Genomic DNA, 12,980 nt, shown 5'->3' with positions numbered 1-12,980 from the left:
TAGCGTAAGAGGATCAGAGCTGCCTAGAGCACTGACATGAAGTGACTTGCACAGAGTAACACAAAGAGTTTGTGTCAGGGGAAGGACTTGAATATACGTCATCCTGACTTGCAGACCAGCAAATCATGATGCAATATTGCCTCTCATAAAATGTAGATGAGAGTATGATCTATGAAACAATAACTATAAAATACCAACTTCATCATGTCACCAAAATAGCTCTCTCCAAAGTTATCAATGATCTCTTGGTTGTCTAATTCAATGGCCTTTTCTCAGTCATCATCCTCCTTGACTTCTCTGCAGCCTCGGACACTGTTGATCACTCCTCGTTCCTTGATACTCTCTTCTATCTAAGCTTTCAGGACACCACTCTCCACTGGTTTTCTTCCTGCCTATCTGACCACACCTTCTCTGTCTCCTCTTCCAGAACATACCCTCTAACATGACCTCGGGATTCTATCCTGGGCCCTCTTTTCTTCTCCCTCAATGCTACTTCACTTGGGGATCCTATCAGCTCCCACAGATTTAATTACCATCTTTTATACTGATAAATCTCAAATCTACATTTCCTGCTCCAGACTCTCTGCTGACCTCCAATTTCACATCTCCAACCACTTTTCAAACATCTCAAATTGGATATCCAATAGATACCTGAAACTCAATATGTCTAAAACCAAACTCATTATCTTTCCCCCAACCCGCTTCCCCTCCTACCTTCCCTATTACTGTAAAGGTCAACACCATCTTCTCAGTCCTTCAGACATGAAACCTAGAAGTCATCCTGGATTATCACTACTCTCTCTCACCCCGCAATATCCAAACTATTGCTAAGGCCTGTTGATTTCACCTTTGCAACATCTTCTGAACAGGCCGCCTTCTCTCTTCTGACACTTTCACCACTCTGGTACGGGGCCTCATCACCTCACACCCGGACTATTGCAATAGTCTGCTGGTGGGTCTGCCTGTCTCAAATTTCTCCCTATTCCAATCCATCCTCTATTCAGCCACTAAAATGATTTTCCTGAAGTGTAGGTCTGACCATATCATCATCAAACTCCAATGGCTCCCTATCATCCCCAGAATCAAATACAAAACCTTCTGTTTGGCATTCAAAGTACTTCATAACCTAGTTCCCTCTTAGCCTTCCAGTGTTCTTACACCTTACCATGTAGTACAGATTCTTCAGTCCAATGACACTGGCCTCCTGTCTGTTCCACAAACAAGACAACACATCTCTTAACTCTGAACATTTTCTCTGGCTGTCTTCCATGCCTGGGATGATCTCTGTCCTCATCTCTGTCTACTGCCTATCCTGGCTTAAGTCCCAACTTCCCGTCTTCTACAGCAAGACTTTCTCAACCCCTCTTAATTCCAGACCCTTCCCTCTTTTAGCTATTTCCTATTCATACTATTTAAACGAGCTATAGACTCGTATGTAGCTTGTTTGTATGTATTTGTTTGTTTATTGTCTCCCTTATTAAACTATAGTTCCTTAAAGGCTGAGAATGTCCTTTGCCTCTAAATTTTGTACCCCTAGAGATTAGCAAAATGCCTGACACTTACCAGGCACTTAATAAATACTTAACAACTGACCAGCTTATTGACTGGATTTCATCTGTTTCCCACAAGCCTGATTCTCAAATTACTTATTAAATTACCACTAGATCTTTGTTGGTAAAAAGTGGTTAAAACATGACCAATGTATTAAGTTGTTTTGCTATGTTTCTATGTTATGAGAGAGGGATTCTATTTGATACAGGGTCACTAGGAAGTGATAGCTATGTAAAAAAAAAAATCAATAAAACATCAAAGTAATGTGTTTGGTTTTGTATCTAAACACTTTTCCACAACATCTGAAATACATATAACTACATGATCCAAGGGATATAGCTGTATGTAAATAGTCTTTAAATCCTACCATTAATTACAATTAAAAAACGAAACATTTCTAACAAAGATAAGCCTAAATGCTACATTGCCATAACCAAGTACACCTCTCAAAAGGGTACTGAGTATAAGGTTAATTTCCTCTACACACAATACGTACACCCAGTCACTCTTAAGAAATATACCTTCGGTGCTTTAAGGCCAAAGACAAAAGACAGGTGATAGAAAAAGAAAAGGAGATAAAAAAGAAAACAGATTTATGAGCAGAAAAATACTTACTCTACTATACAAGTAGAATGAAAAATTCACATTGATGTTATTTTTAAACAATACTTACTGAGCCACTGAATGAGAGGAACAGTTTCAGGACTACATCCTCCGAGAAAGGGGGATGCCGGGCCACCAGGTTAATGAAGCGTTTCAAAGCTCTCCGTCTGGTCTCAATGAACTCTCTGTCAGCTAGAGGAAATAAAAGCGTATGAACATTTACAAAGGAAGTTCCATTGCCCCTTAACCTTACCCAAACTGGAGCTGTTACCATCCTCAATACTAACAACCTTCTACATTCAAACAATCCTGAATCTGGTAGTACACAAAAATGAAGCTCACAACTTTTCATATTGGCTCGACTGAGCTCCTAATCCTGGGAGCATAAGCATCACCAACACAACAGAGCCAAAGAAGTGTTAGGAGAGGCAGGAGCCACACCTTCTACATATGATTGCCAGGTTCCAATTAATACAAATAATAAATGCCATGAAGTGGTCATCTTATTTTAATTTGAACTGCATATTCCTATTGAGCTGGAACAATTAACATAATTTACATAACCATAAATTCAAATAGTACAAATTCACATATATGCGACCACTCAGTGGACTTCATTATTTGCACTAATGGGAATTAGCTATATTTTGAAAAGTTAGGCAATGAAAAGGAAAACAACAAATCCTACTTCTACATAACAGACTGGAAACTAAATTGGATTGCAAGCTATGTCCAGCTAAATAAAAGCCTTTTTGTTATGAATAAATGAGTTCTGTTGCACTTTTACATCTTAATTAAAATCAATTCTACTTCCCTCAACTTTCAAATACTAGCCTAGTTTATTTTGTATTTGCTTCAAATTAAAAGCTTTCATTCGTACTTTTTTCTACATAAGGGAGAAAAAAAGATTGGATATATATTTTATACTAAAGAATATTTGGGCTTGGTAATTAATAATACACATTATTTTTTAAAATCAAATGATAAGAATTCCATTGAATGATAATTTTTCTTTCAAATACTATCAAGTATCTTTCCACACTACCTAACACTTTCAGAGGTACTAAATGAAATTTTGGTTTTGTTTTTTATTCCAGATCTGTAATTTCATCAATATGAGGATATACTAGTGTGGAAACTACCACCACTGCTACACACAACATGATTGTGGTTAATAGTTTTAGAGAGCTGCCTTGGGGACCAAGAGGTTAAGCGACTTACCCAATATCATACTGTTAATATTTATCAAAAGCTGGACTAAACAAAGGTCTTTGCTTTAATGGTAGCCAGATTCAAATTCTATCTAATTCTCTACTTTGATTCAGTAAATAAAATTGAAGATCTTTAGTAAACTCTCAAAAATTATTATATGCTTTCTGTTCCATGCTGTATATGGCATCCTTTGGATTCCTCAAAATGATGTGCATAATTCATTACAAAGCACCATTCTCTCCACCACTTCCAAATTCTCTAGGATGTCAAAGAAATGACAGCCAAGAAAATGCATTAAGCCAAGAGTGGAACCTAAATGCCCACTGGGGTTTGAAACTAAAGACTATGCCAATGAAAGACTATAACTATTTGAGTTACAATAATTAAGCAGACTTCACTATACTGATAATGTTTTCCTTTCTGCCATTCTATTTGCCCGAAATCCCAGCTTTACCTCCCAGCATTCTCTTGGGTGGAAGTGCTGGCACCATTCGATAGGGGAACTTCTGTAGCAGTATCTCATGGAAGACCACAAAGTCATTGTACCTTCTGTACACGGAGGACTTGAAGCGCTAAAAAAAAAAAGAGAGATTTTAATGCTCAAACTGGACAGTAATAACTACTACAGCCCATTATTCATTCTTTCCTTCTTTCTGCCCCAACAGAAATTAAAAAGTGATGAGTATAATTTCACCAATTTTCCAATGATTCCTTCCTTACCTTAAGGAGAAATCTAGTGATTTCTTCAAATCAGGCTAATGTATCAAGTTTTTAATATCACAATACTGTTATTCTATGTGAGTTATTAGCATTCAGATATTGGAGAATGAAGATAAAAAGGCTACGGGGATCTGCTGAAAGGGTCCTTGGACCCTGTTCAAAAGACTTTTAAAGGCATATAAGGCTTCCGACTCATTAAAGGGAAAATCAATGGGCACATGAAATTGTAGCTACATTTCATCTACTATGTTTCTTTTCTGACTCACAATAAAGACATTTAAAAATAATATATTCCTCATTCTCAGTAGCAAGTATTTCATTTTAGCTAAGGCTCACTACAAAAGTCTTTGATCAATCAACACTTTTAAAAAAATAGATTTGTACTGCTATCTTTTGTTCATAAAATATCCACATTTCCTCCTATACTTCTCCCCTTCCCAGAAAGGTATCCCTTATAAGATAGAATTTAAAAAAGGAAGTGGGGGGTAGCCATCAAAACCAATCAACAGGAAAAAAAATCTGACATAATATGCAGTGTTCCACATCTGAAGACCTCTACTTCCTTCTGCAAAGAAGCAGGACATATGTCTTCCTACAGCTCTTCTTTGGGGCCAAGTGAGTACTTCATAATTTTGCATCATTTAGTTACAATTTTTTTTGTGGTTGCACTTGTCTCCAATTACATTTTTATAGTCACTGTGACAAGTACTACTTTTAACCCGTTGGTAAAAAGATATATCCAAGACACTTTCCAGGGCCTTCTTTTTTTTTTAATTCTATACTCTCTCCCTTAGCCATCTCATCCATTTCCATGGGTTTACCTGTATACCTATAGCTCCAAAACACACACACCCCCACAAACACACACACACACACACATATACACTCATGTGGGGAGGGAGGGAGGGAGGGAGAGAGGGGGAAAGAGAGAGAGAGAGAGAGAGAGAGAGATTTGATCAATTAGTGATTTGGGACTAGATAAAAGGAGAAATATCAGGATTAGAGATTTATCCACATACCTCCAAATGAAGAGTAAGATATTTATTTTTCTACCTATCTAGGTATATTTATATCTGTATCCTGAAATCCAGTTCCAACTGGATTTGGATCCTAATCCAACTCCAACTGTCTGCTAGATTTCTCCTCCTGGATGTACTACCGGAAATTCAAAATCAACATGTCCAAAAATCATCATCCTTCCTCCTACACAAATGCCCCCATACTGTTGAGTGTACTATCACCTTACCAAACATCTAAGTTCAAAAGTAATATTCAGATACTTAATAGCTGTGTGATCTTGGGCAAGTCACTTAACCCTGACTGCCTCAGAAAAACAAAACAAAAAGTAATATTCATCTCTTCACTTTCCTCCAATCTCTCTTTTCCCTTTTCCCCACACTCCTATATCCAGTAAGATGCCAAATCCTGTCAATTCAAACTCAGTAACGTCTCTCACATCTATTTCTCTTCACTCCTACTACCACTACTCTAGTTCTAGCCTTCATCATCTCTTCACTGTATTATTTATTGCCCAAGATAATTTGTCTATGATAATTTCTTCTACACTGCCTTGTAGCAAAAGGGATCCTATGTAGAAATATTGTAGCTATGAATGAACAGTATTATCCCAGAATAGCTTCTTGACCTTGCTGGGTCTCTTGAATACAAATACTGTATAATGGAAGAGTACTCTTACTACATTTTATTGATAGGCTCATTCCAAAGATAAAAAACTAAATCCACTATTACAATTTACTATGACTGGACCAAAATGTCAAAACTATCACAGATCAATCAATAAGCATTCATTAAGTACTTACTACATGCTAGGCACTGTACCAGTTACTGGGGACACAAATACAAAAATGAAACAATGTCTACCCTCAAAGACCTTATGTTCTGCTGGTGGAGACAATATGCACACATATAGGTGTGTACACAAAATACATAAACAGTGATTTGGGGGGGCAACAACAACTAGAGAATAAGAAAAGGCTAATTCTTAAATCAATAAAGCAATCAACAAGCATTTATCAAGAGGTTATTTTGTGTCAGGCACAGTTCTAGGCACCAAGGATACAAATACAAAATGAAGCAGTTTCATTCTAAAAGACACAATAAATACATATCTAAATATAGAGAAAATGTATGAAAGATAAATACAAGGTAATTCTAAAGAAGCACATATCTAAGTACAAAGAAAATGTATGAGAGATAAATACAAGGTAATTCTTGGGGAGGGAACACTAAAAATGGAGTAGAGCTTGAAAACTATCATGTAAGAGTTCTGTTGGAGCTGAACTTTGAAGGAAACCAGAGGATCTAAGGGCAGGGGTAAGGAAGGAGTGCATGGCATGGGGGGACAGCCTGGGCAAAGGCACCTAAATGTAAAATGGAGTGTTCTGTGTAAAGAACAGTAAGCAGAACAGTTTGACTGGATCATAGAGTACATGCAGGGGAATAAATATGTAATAAGCCTAGAAAGGTAAATTGGAGTCAACCAACCAGGGCCTTTAAATGTCAGAGAAGAGTTTGTATTAAATCCTAGAGGCAATAGGGAATCACTAGAATTTATCAAGCAAGCGACATGGTCAGAGCCATACTTTAGGAACATAACTTTGGCAGCTATATGGGGATATCGGGATTAGAAAATGGAGTTACTCAAGTAACTCAAGTTACTCAAGGCAGGGAGGCCAATTAGGGGGCTCTCAGAGAAGTCCTGGAAAAGGATTACAAGGTCCTGAACTAAGATGATGGCCATGCAAGTGTAGAGAAAATGATGTATTCAAGAGATGTTATGAAGGTAGAATTGGCAAGAGTTGGCAACTGACTGGACGTGTAAGGTAAGGCAACGTGAGAAGTTGAGGATGACTCTCAGGTTTTAAACCTGGGTGCCCTGAAGGAGGTAGCACATGAACTGAGTCTTGAAGGAAACCTGGGCTTCTAAGAGGCAAAGGCAAGGAGGAAGAATATTTCAATGATGAGGAAGAACAACCTGTATGAAGGCACAAGGGCAAGAGATGGACCGTGTGTAGGGAACAGCAAGTCAACTAGGAAGAGTATATGAGGGGCAGGGGATGTATATATATATGCAGCCTGGGTAATCAGGCAGGAAAAGGATTACATTACTAAGACTATGATGGTTCTATAAAAAAAGACTCCAGTTTGGTAACCACTATTTTGGGGAGAGCTATATACCCCTTCTAAAGAATCATGAAAGCATGAAAAAGGCTTCATTCTGATCTTTGTCCCTTAAGAACTTAATTTAAAACCAAAGGAAACTACTCAGCCCCCTATTCTGGCCCTCAATAATTTACTAATATTTCAAAATCATTGCCAAAATAAATGTACCTAATTCACACATCTCTGCTTGAGAGATGGTCATAATAAAGATCATAAAAGGTCACTTTGGGAGGGCAGTTAGTAAGTGATGCTGCAGGGCAGGATTATATGAGCAACAAAACTATTTAAGATGCTGCCACCTCATTTTTTTTTCTTTTAACTATTTCAATTCAATACGACAGCAAATCACATGATTTTTCTGTTCTCCTTTTCCACCTCCCTCTTTCCTTCCATCAGACAGGACTCCATTACCAGGCTGGAAACTTCGTATTCCACGTGTTTCAGGAAGAGGCCCTTCTTCTCAGGAATGAGCTCCACCTGCACAGTGTCCCTGGCCAGCAGCTCCTGCAGGGTGTGAGACAGCAGTAACGGGTTCCCTTGAGGCATCTGCATTCGAAATGAATCTGGTTCCCTCTGCTCGATTACCTGAGGCTTTGGCAAGTCTGAGAAGAAACAGTGAACACATTAAAAACAGTTTAAGACCTTTTTCTTTAGGGGAAAAAAAAAGTCATCGCATGGGTAGCTGTTTGGGAAGAGGAGTCAGAGGGTTACAGGGCAACATAAAAACAAAAGTTATCAATAAAAGTGTATTTAAAAAAAAAAAGCTTAGGAAGCAGCAACCTCTGATCTGCTTTCCCTTCCCTTCACTATATGCTATCTCAGCATCTGGACTCTGGCCAACCAATGTAACCAATCCACTCCTTGCACATATTACACATACTCATTCATTCTAGACTCACAGCTCAGCTGAAATGCCTTTCTGCACATTCCAAGCACCAGTCGCTTGGACTCCCCACCTGCTTGTGAATCAGCAGATGTATACACTTCCTTTCTGGAAATTGCTCAAGAAAATTATTTCTTCACAGAATAGAATCTAATATTGTCCTGGGCTCAATGGTATAGAAGAAAATAATATTTGAAATATTCTCTAATTATAAAAAAAAATTCCTTCCACCATCAAGAGGTGTCAAAATGAAGCAAAAAATTCTGAACTCAAACAATTTTCACATTATCTCCCACAGATGGAAGAGGCCTCAGAGGTTATGTAATCTAACCCATTCTCGAACAAGAATCCAAGCTACAAAATCCCCAACAAAAGGTCATCCAGGCTTTGTTTGAAGACCTCTAGTGGGGAGGGGGCAGGAGAAGAGCCACCCTGCCCACTATCTCCCAGAACAGTCCATTCTTCTTGTAGACAGCTCTTTTTCATAGTTTTTCCTCACTGCGGACCTTAATTTCTGCCTGTTACTCCTAGTTCTGTCCTCTGTGACTAAACGGAGCAAATCTATTCTCTTTTTCATATGATGGCACTTATCAGGTCTTTATATAGCATAATCTCAAGGCCTTTCACCACCACTCCCCTTTCAGCAAAATCCAGATTTTCTTCCCCCCCAAAAGGCACTCCATCAATTGACGAATGGCGGAACACATTATGATGTAGAAATTTAGTGGACTATTATTGTTTCACAAGAAATTATGAAAAGGACAGTTTCAAAAAATACTTGGGAAGACTTATGAGAATTATTGAAGATGGAAGTGAGCAGAACCTGACAAACAATTTACAAAATAACAGCAACCTGTAAAGAGAAACAACTTTCAAATACTTAAAAATCTGATGAAGGCAATGACCAATGATGAATTAACCCACCCCTTGAAAAGGAAGTAATGGACTCACTATATGCAGAATGATATACATTTTTGTTCACAGCAAATGTGGGGATTTGTTTTGCTTGACTATACAAATGTGTTATAAGGGTTTTGTTTTTCTTTTCTTTTCCAATTAGGGAAGGTGGGAGGGGGAAAGAGGATAGGGATAAGACTGCCCCCAAAAGGGAGATAAAGAGGGCCATTGAAGCATTTTTTAAAAGCACAGATAAAAACAAAAGGAAGGGCAAAAAGACTCACAGACAAGTAGGACGGCTTTGAAAGTTACATTTTGGAATTTATTATACATTAATGGTACGTAATAATTTGTATTTATCATTTATGGCACGTAACATAATAAAAGAAAAGCAAGTTGTACACAATAGACCTTCACAGCTATATGTACAATCAATCCTCTTTCTCTGTTCTACTATGTACACGAAAATGGTCATTTTATTTGGTGCTTGCTGAGTTCAGAATTTTTTTTTAAGGAACAATCCTCCAATACAATACTTCAGATGTGGTCTGAACAAGGCAAAGTACAACAAAGCTTTCATGTCATTAGTACTGAAAATTATGTTTCTTATTAAACCTGGGATTGTATTAGCTTTTTTAAACTTCCATACACTGGGAGACCATACTGAATTTTCAGTCCCCTGAAACCCAAAATATTATTCATAACTGCTGTCTACTATACCTGCTCCATCTTATACTTGTGAAATTGATTTTTTTAACCTAATTTGCAAGGTTTTAAATTTATCCCCATTATATTCCATCCTACTCGATTATACCCAATGTTCTAACCTGCTGAGATCTTTTCAAATACTGATTTTGTTATCCCATATTAACAATCCCCTTAGCTTTTATGTAAACTGAAAATTTTTTAAGCACACTTATTTCTTTTACTGAAGTCATTGAAAAAAAAAGTTAAACATCACAAGGTCAGTTAAAGATCTCTAGGACACTCTACTGGAGATCCTTCCAAGCTGATATAAAACCATTTATGACTACTCTTTAGACCCAGCCATCCAACAAGTTTTGAATTGATCTATGTGGAATACTGTCTAGCCCACAACTCTCCATATTTTCCACAAGAACAGCAAAGATGAATTGTATCTACAGCATTTTCCCTAATCTGCTGGTATAGCAACTATGTCAAAAAAGGAAGTGAATTTAGATCAGATTGGACTCTTCTTGAAGCTATGTTAGCTCTTTACAACATAGCCTTTCTTTGGACAGTCATTTACCATCTTTTTAATTAACATGTTCTAGAATTTTATCAGGAATCAAAATCAAGCTCACTATAATTGACAGACTCCATTCTCTTTCCTTTTAAATTGATTAGTCTGCCCTTTTCCAATCCTGCATAAAGATGGTTAACAGTGACTCAGCATTCACAACTGTCAGTTCTCAGCTCCTTAATGAGTAGTTAATCTGATCGAGGTGACTTGAATTGATTAAAAACAACATGGTGCTTTATTTCTATCTCTTTTTAGGAAGCATCAACTCCTTAGCAGCCATTTTTGTTCTGTCTTTTCCAGTCTGAATATTATTCTCCTTGGTAGAGAAAACAAAAGCAAAATGAGATAAACAGCTCTGCCTTTTTTATGTCATTTACTCACCAAGAGCAGTGATGCTATTCCTTCTTTGATTTGGGCCAGATGTTCTAACCTGATAATCTCTTTCTGAATCCTGATTGTCGTCATTCAATGTGAGCAATATCTCTTAGCTTTTTTGTTTGTTTGTTTGTTTTTTGCTAGGCAATGGGGTTAAGTGACTTGCCCAGGGTCACACAACTAGTAAGTGTTATGTGTATGGGGCAACATTTGAACTCAGGTCCTCCTCACTCCAGGGCTGGTGCTCTATCCACTGCACCACCTAGCTGCCCCAATATCTCTTAGCTTTGATGTCAACTGCAATTTTTTATAGCATATCATCTAGTTCCTTTGTCCAAGTCATTGAAAAAAAGATCTTCTTTTCCCTAATGTGGCTTCAAAAAGAAAATTCTGTTCTAGTTCTTAAAAATTTTCCTTGTCAGCTGTCACTCAACCCTCCAATGATGCTGATTACCATTCCTTTAAAATAAATAGATTGAGGGGAAAAACACATTATAAAAAAAAAAAGAATGATTCATATTTGTTCATTTTGTTTCTTACACTGTGACTCTTTGAGGTATTTCTAGCTCCTTGAAAGTATCTGATATGTTACCATTCATCAATAAATACTGATTGATGAAGATCAACGAGAAGAACCAAAACAGGAAAATCTTCCTGTAGGACTTTCAATGAATTCTCCCATCCTTTCTGGCAAGTTAAAATTTGAGACATGTGCCTAGAATGTGGGGAAACTGGCAGCTCTACCTACCAATGGCTCCAACCTATGATAGATCCGTTTAAATAGATGTAACCATTGAAATATCTGCTATTTGAAGGACATTTCATGCAATCAGCCAAACAGATACAAAACAAATCACTTTCCTTAGTATGTCAGGCTTAGAAGAACTAAAAATCAGAAAGAATGTGATTTTTGTTGTTATTCAGATAATTCTGCAACTGTCTTTGTTAAGACAGTGAGACCTCTCTTCCATCCTCTAAAATGTTCTTGCTGCACCTGTCTCTTTTCTGCCACAGTTAGAGGTGATGACTATGAATGACAACAAAAGACAATACAGGCTAGCATAAGGGATAAGGGCAGCAGTGAAGAAGCGTTCTTGTTCCATTGTTTTTCAGTTGTGTCCAACTCTTCACGATCCCATCTGGGGTTTTCTTGGAAAGATACTGGAATGCCATTTCCTTCTCCAGCTCATTTTACAGATGAGTAAACTGAGGCAAACAGCGTCACACAGTCAGTAAGTGTCTGACACCAAATTTGAACTCAGGAAGAGAAGTCTTCCTGACTCCAGGTCCTACACTCTACCCACTGTGCCATCTAACTGCCCCAGAAGAAGCATTAGTCCATTAAGATTTGATGAAGTCACCAGTGAAGGCTTATATCTGAAAGCTGAGGTTTTCTGATTCTAAGAGGACTACATGTCTCTAGAGTATTCTGGGTTAGAATTACAGAGGCTGAGAGTTAGAACTGGAGATCAATCACATCACATTACTGAGAAACTGTGGCTCAACAGAGCTATAATAACTTAAGCAAGATGACACATTTTGCTAACAACAAAGGAATTGGAGTCTCTTTACATTTCAACAAACATTTATGAAAGATCTACTATGTGCCTTAAGCACATTTATGGGGAAATGATATAAAACTAGGATTTAAACTTGACAAATCAAAGTCAAGAGTCCATCTGAAAAAAAGGCTAGTTCTTGTTTGTTGCTGTTCAGTCACGTCTGACTCTTTGTGACCCCATGGACCACAGCACTCCAGGCCCTTCTATCCTCCACTGTCTCTTGAAGAATACCCAAGTTCACACTTGTTGTTTCCATGACACTATCTATCCATCTCATCCTCTGCCATTCCCTTTTCCTGTTTCCTTCAATCTTTCCCAACATCAGGGTCTTTTCCAATGAGTCCTGTCTTCTCACTATGTAGCCAAAATATTTAAGCTTCGACTTCAGTATTTGACCTTCTAGTGAAAAACTTGAATTAATTTCTTTAGGTATTGACTGATTTGATCTCCTTGCTGTCCAAGTTTCATTACTGAAAGCAATGAAAAGGAAACCTCCAAGCTGGGCTTCCCAGAGTTAGCAGGAAGCCTGTCTGAAAATTTCAAAACTAGTGCTCCCAAATTCACAAGTCAGCAGCTTCTTCAGAGTTCATTTCAAGAAGATATATTTGAAACTGTTATTATCCCACATCAATGGCCCACAAGTCTCCTTAGGGCTATAATTCCTGGTCACAGTACTCAAAGAAATAACCCTTTAAACCTCAACTTTCTTCAGAGAAACAAGTTACCCTAT

General features: G+C 37.7%; 1 protein-coding gene across 2 annotated transcripts in view; it reads right to left on the bottom strand.

Moving 5' to 3' along the window:
• The window catches only part of SNX8 (sorting nexin 8), a 54,835-nt gene that overhangs the window by 19,669 nt on the left and 22,186 nt on the right, over positions 1-12,980 (bottom strand). For both annotated transcript variants that reach the window (XM_027874431.1, XM_027874430.1), the window contains exons 2-4: positions 7,681-7,871; positions 3,821-3,938; positions 2,225-2,346 (exon numbers count right to left, since the gene is read on the bottom strand). In XM_027874431.1, coding sequence (XP_027730232.1) covers positions 2,225-2,346; positions 3,821-3,938; positions 7,681-7,871 — 431 coding nt within the window. The remainder of the gene's footprint in view (positions 1-2,224; positions 2,347-3,820; positions 3,939-7,680; positions 7,872-12,980) is intronic.

This window comes from Vombatus ursinus, unplaced genomic scaffold, assembly GCF_900497805.2.
Source record: "Vombatus ursinus unplaced genomic scaffold, bare-nosed wombat genome assembly UNPS02014807.1, whole genome shotgun sequence".
Taxonomy (NCBI): Eukaryota; Metazoa; Chordata; class Mammalia; order Diprotodontia; family Vombatidae; genus Vombatus; species Vombatus ursinus.
This window is presented reverse-complemented; position numbering and strand designations above follow the sequence as displayed.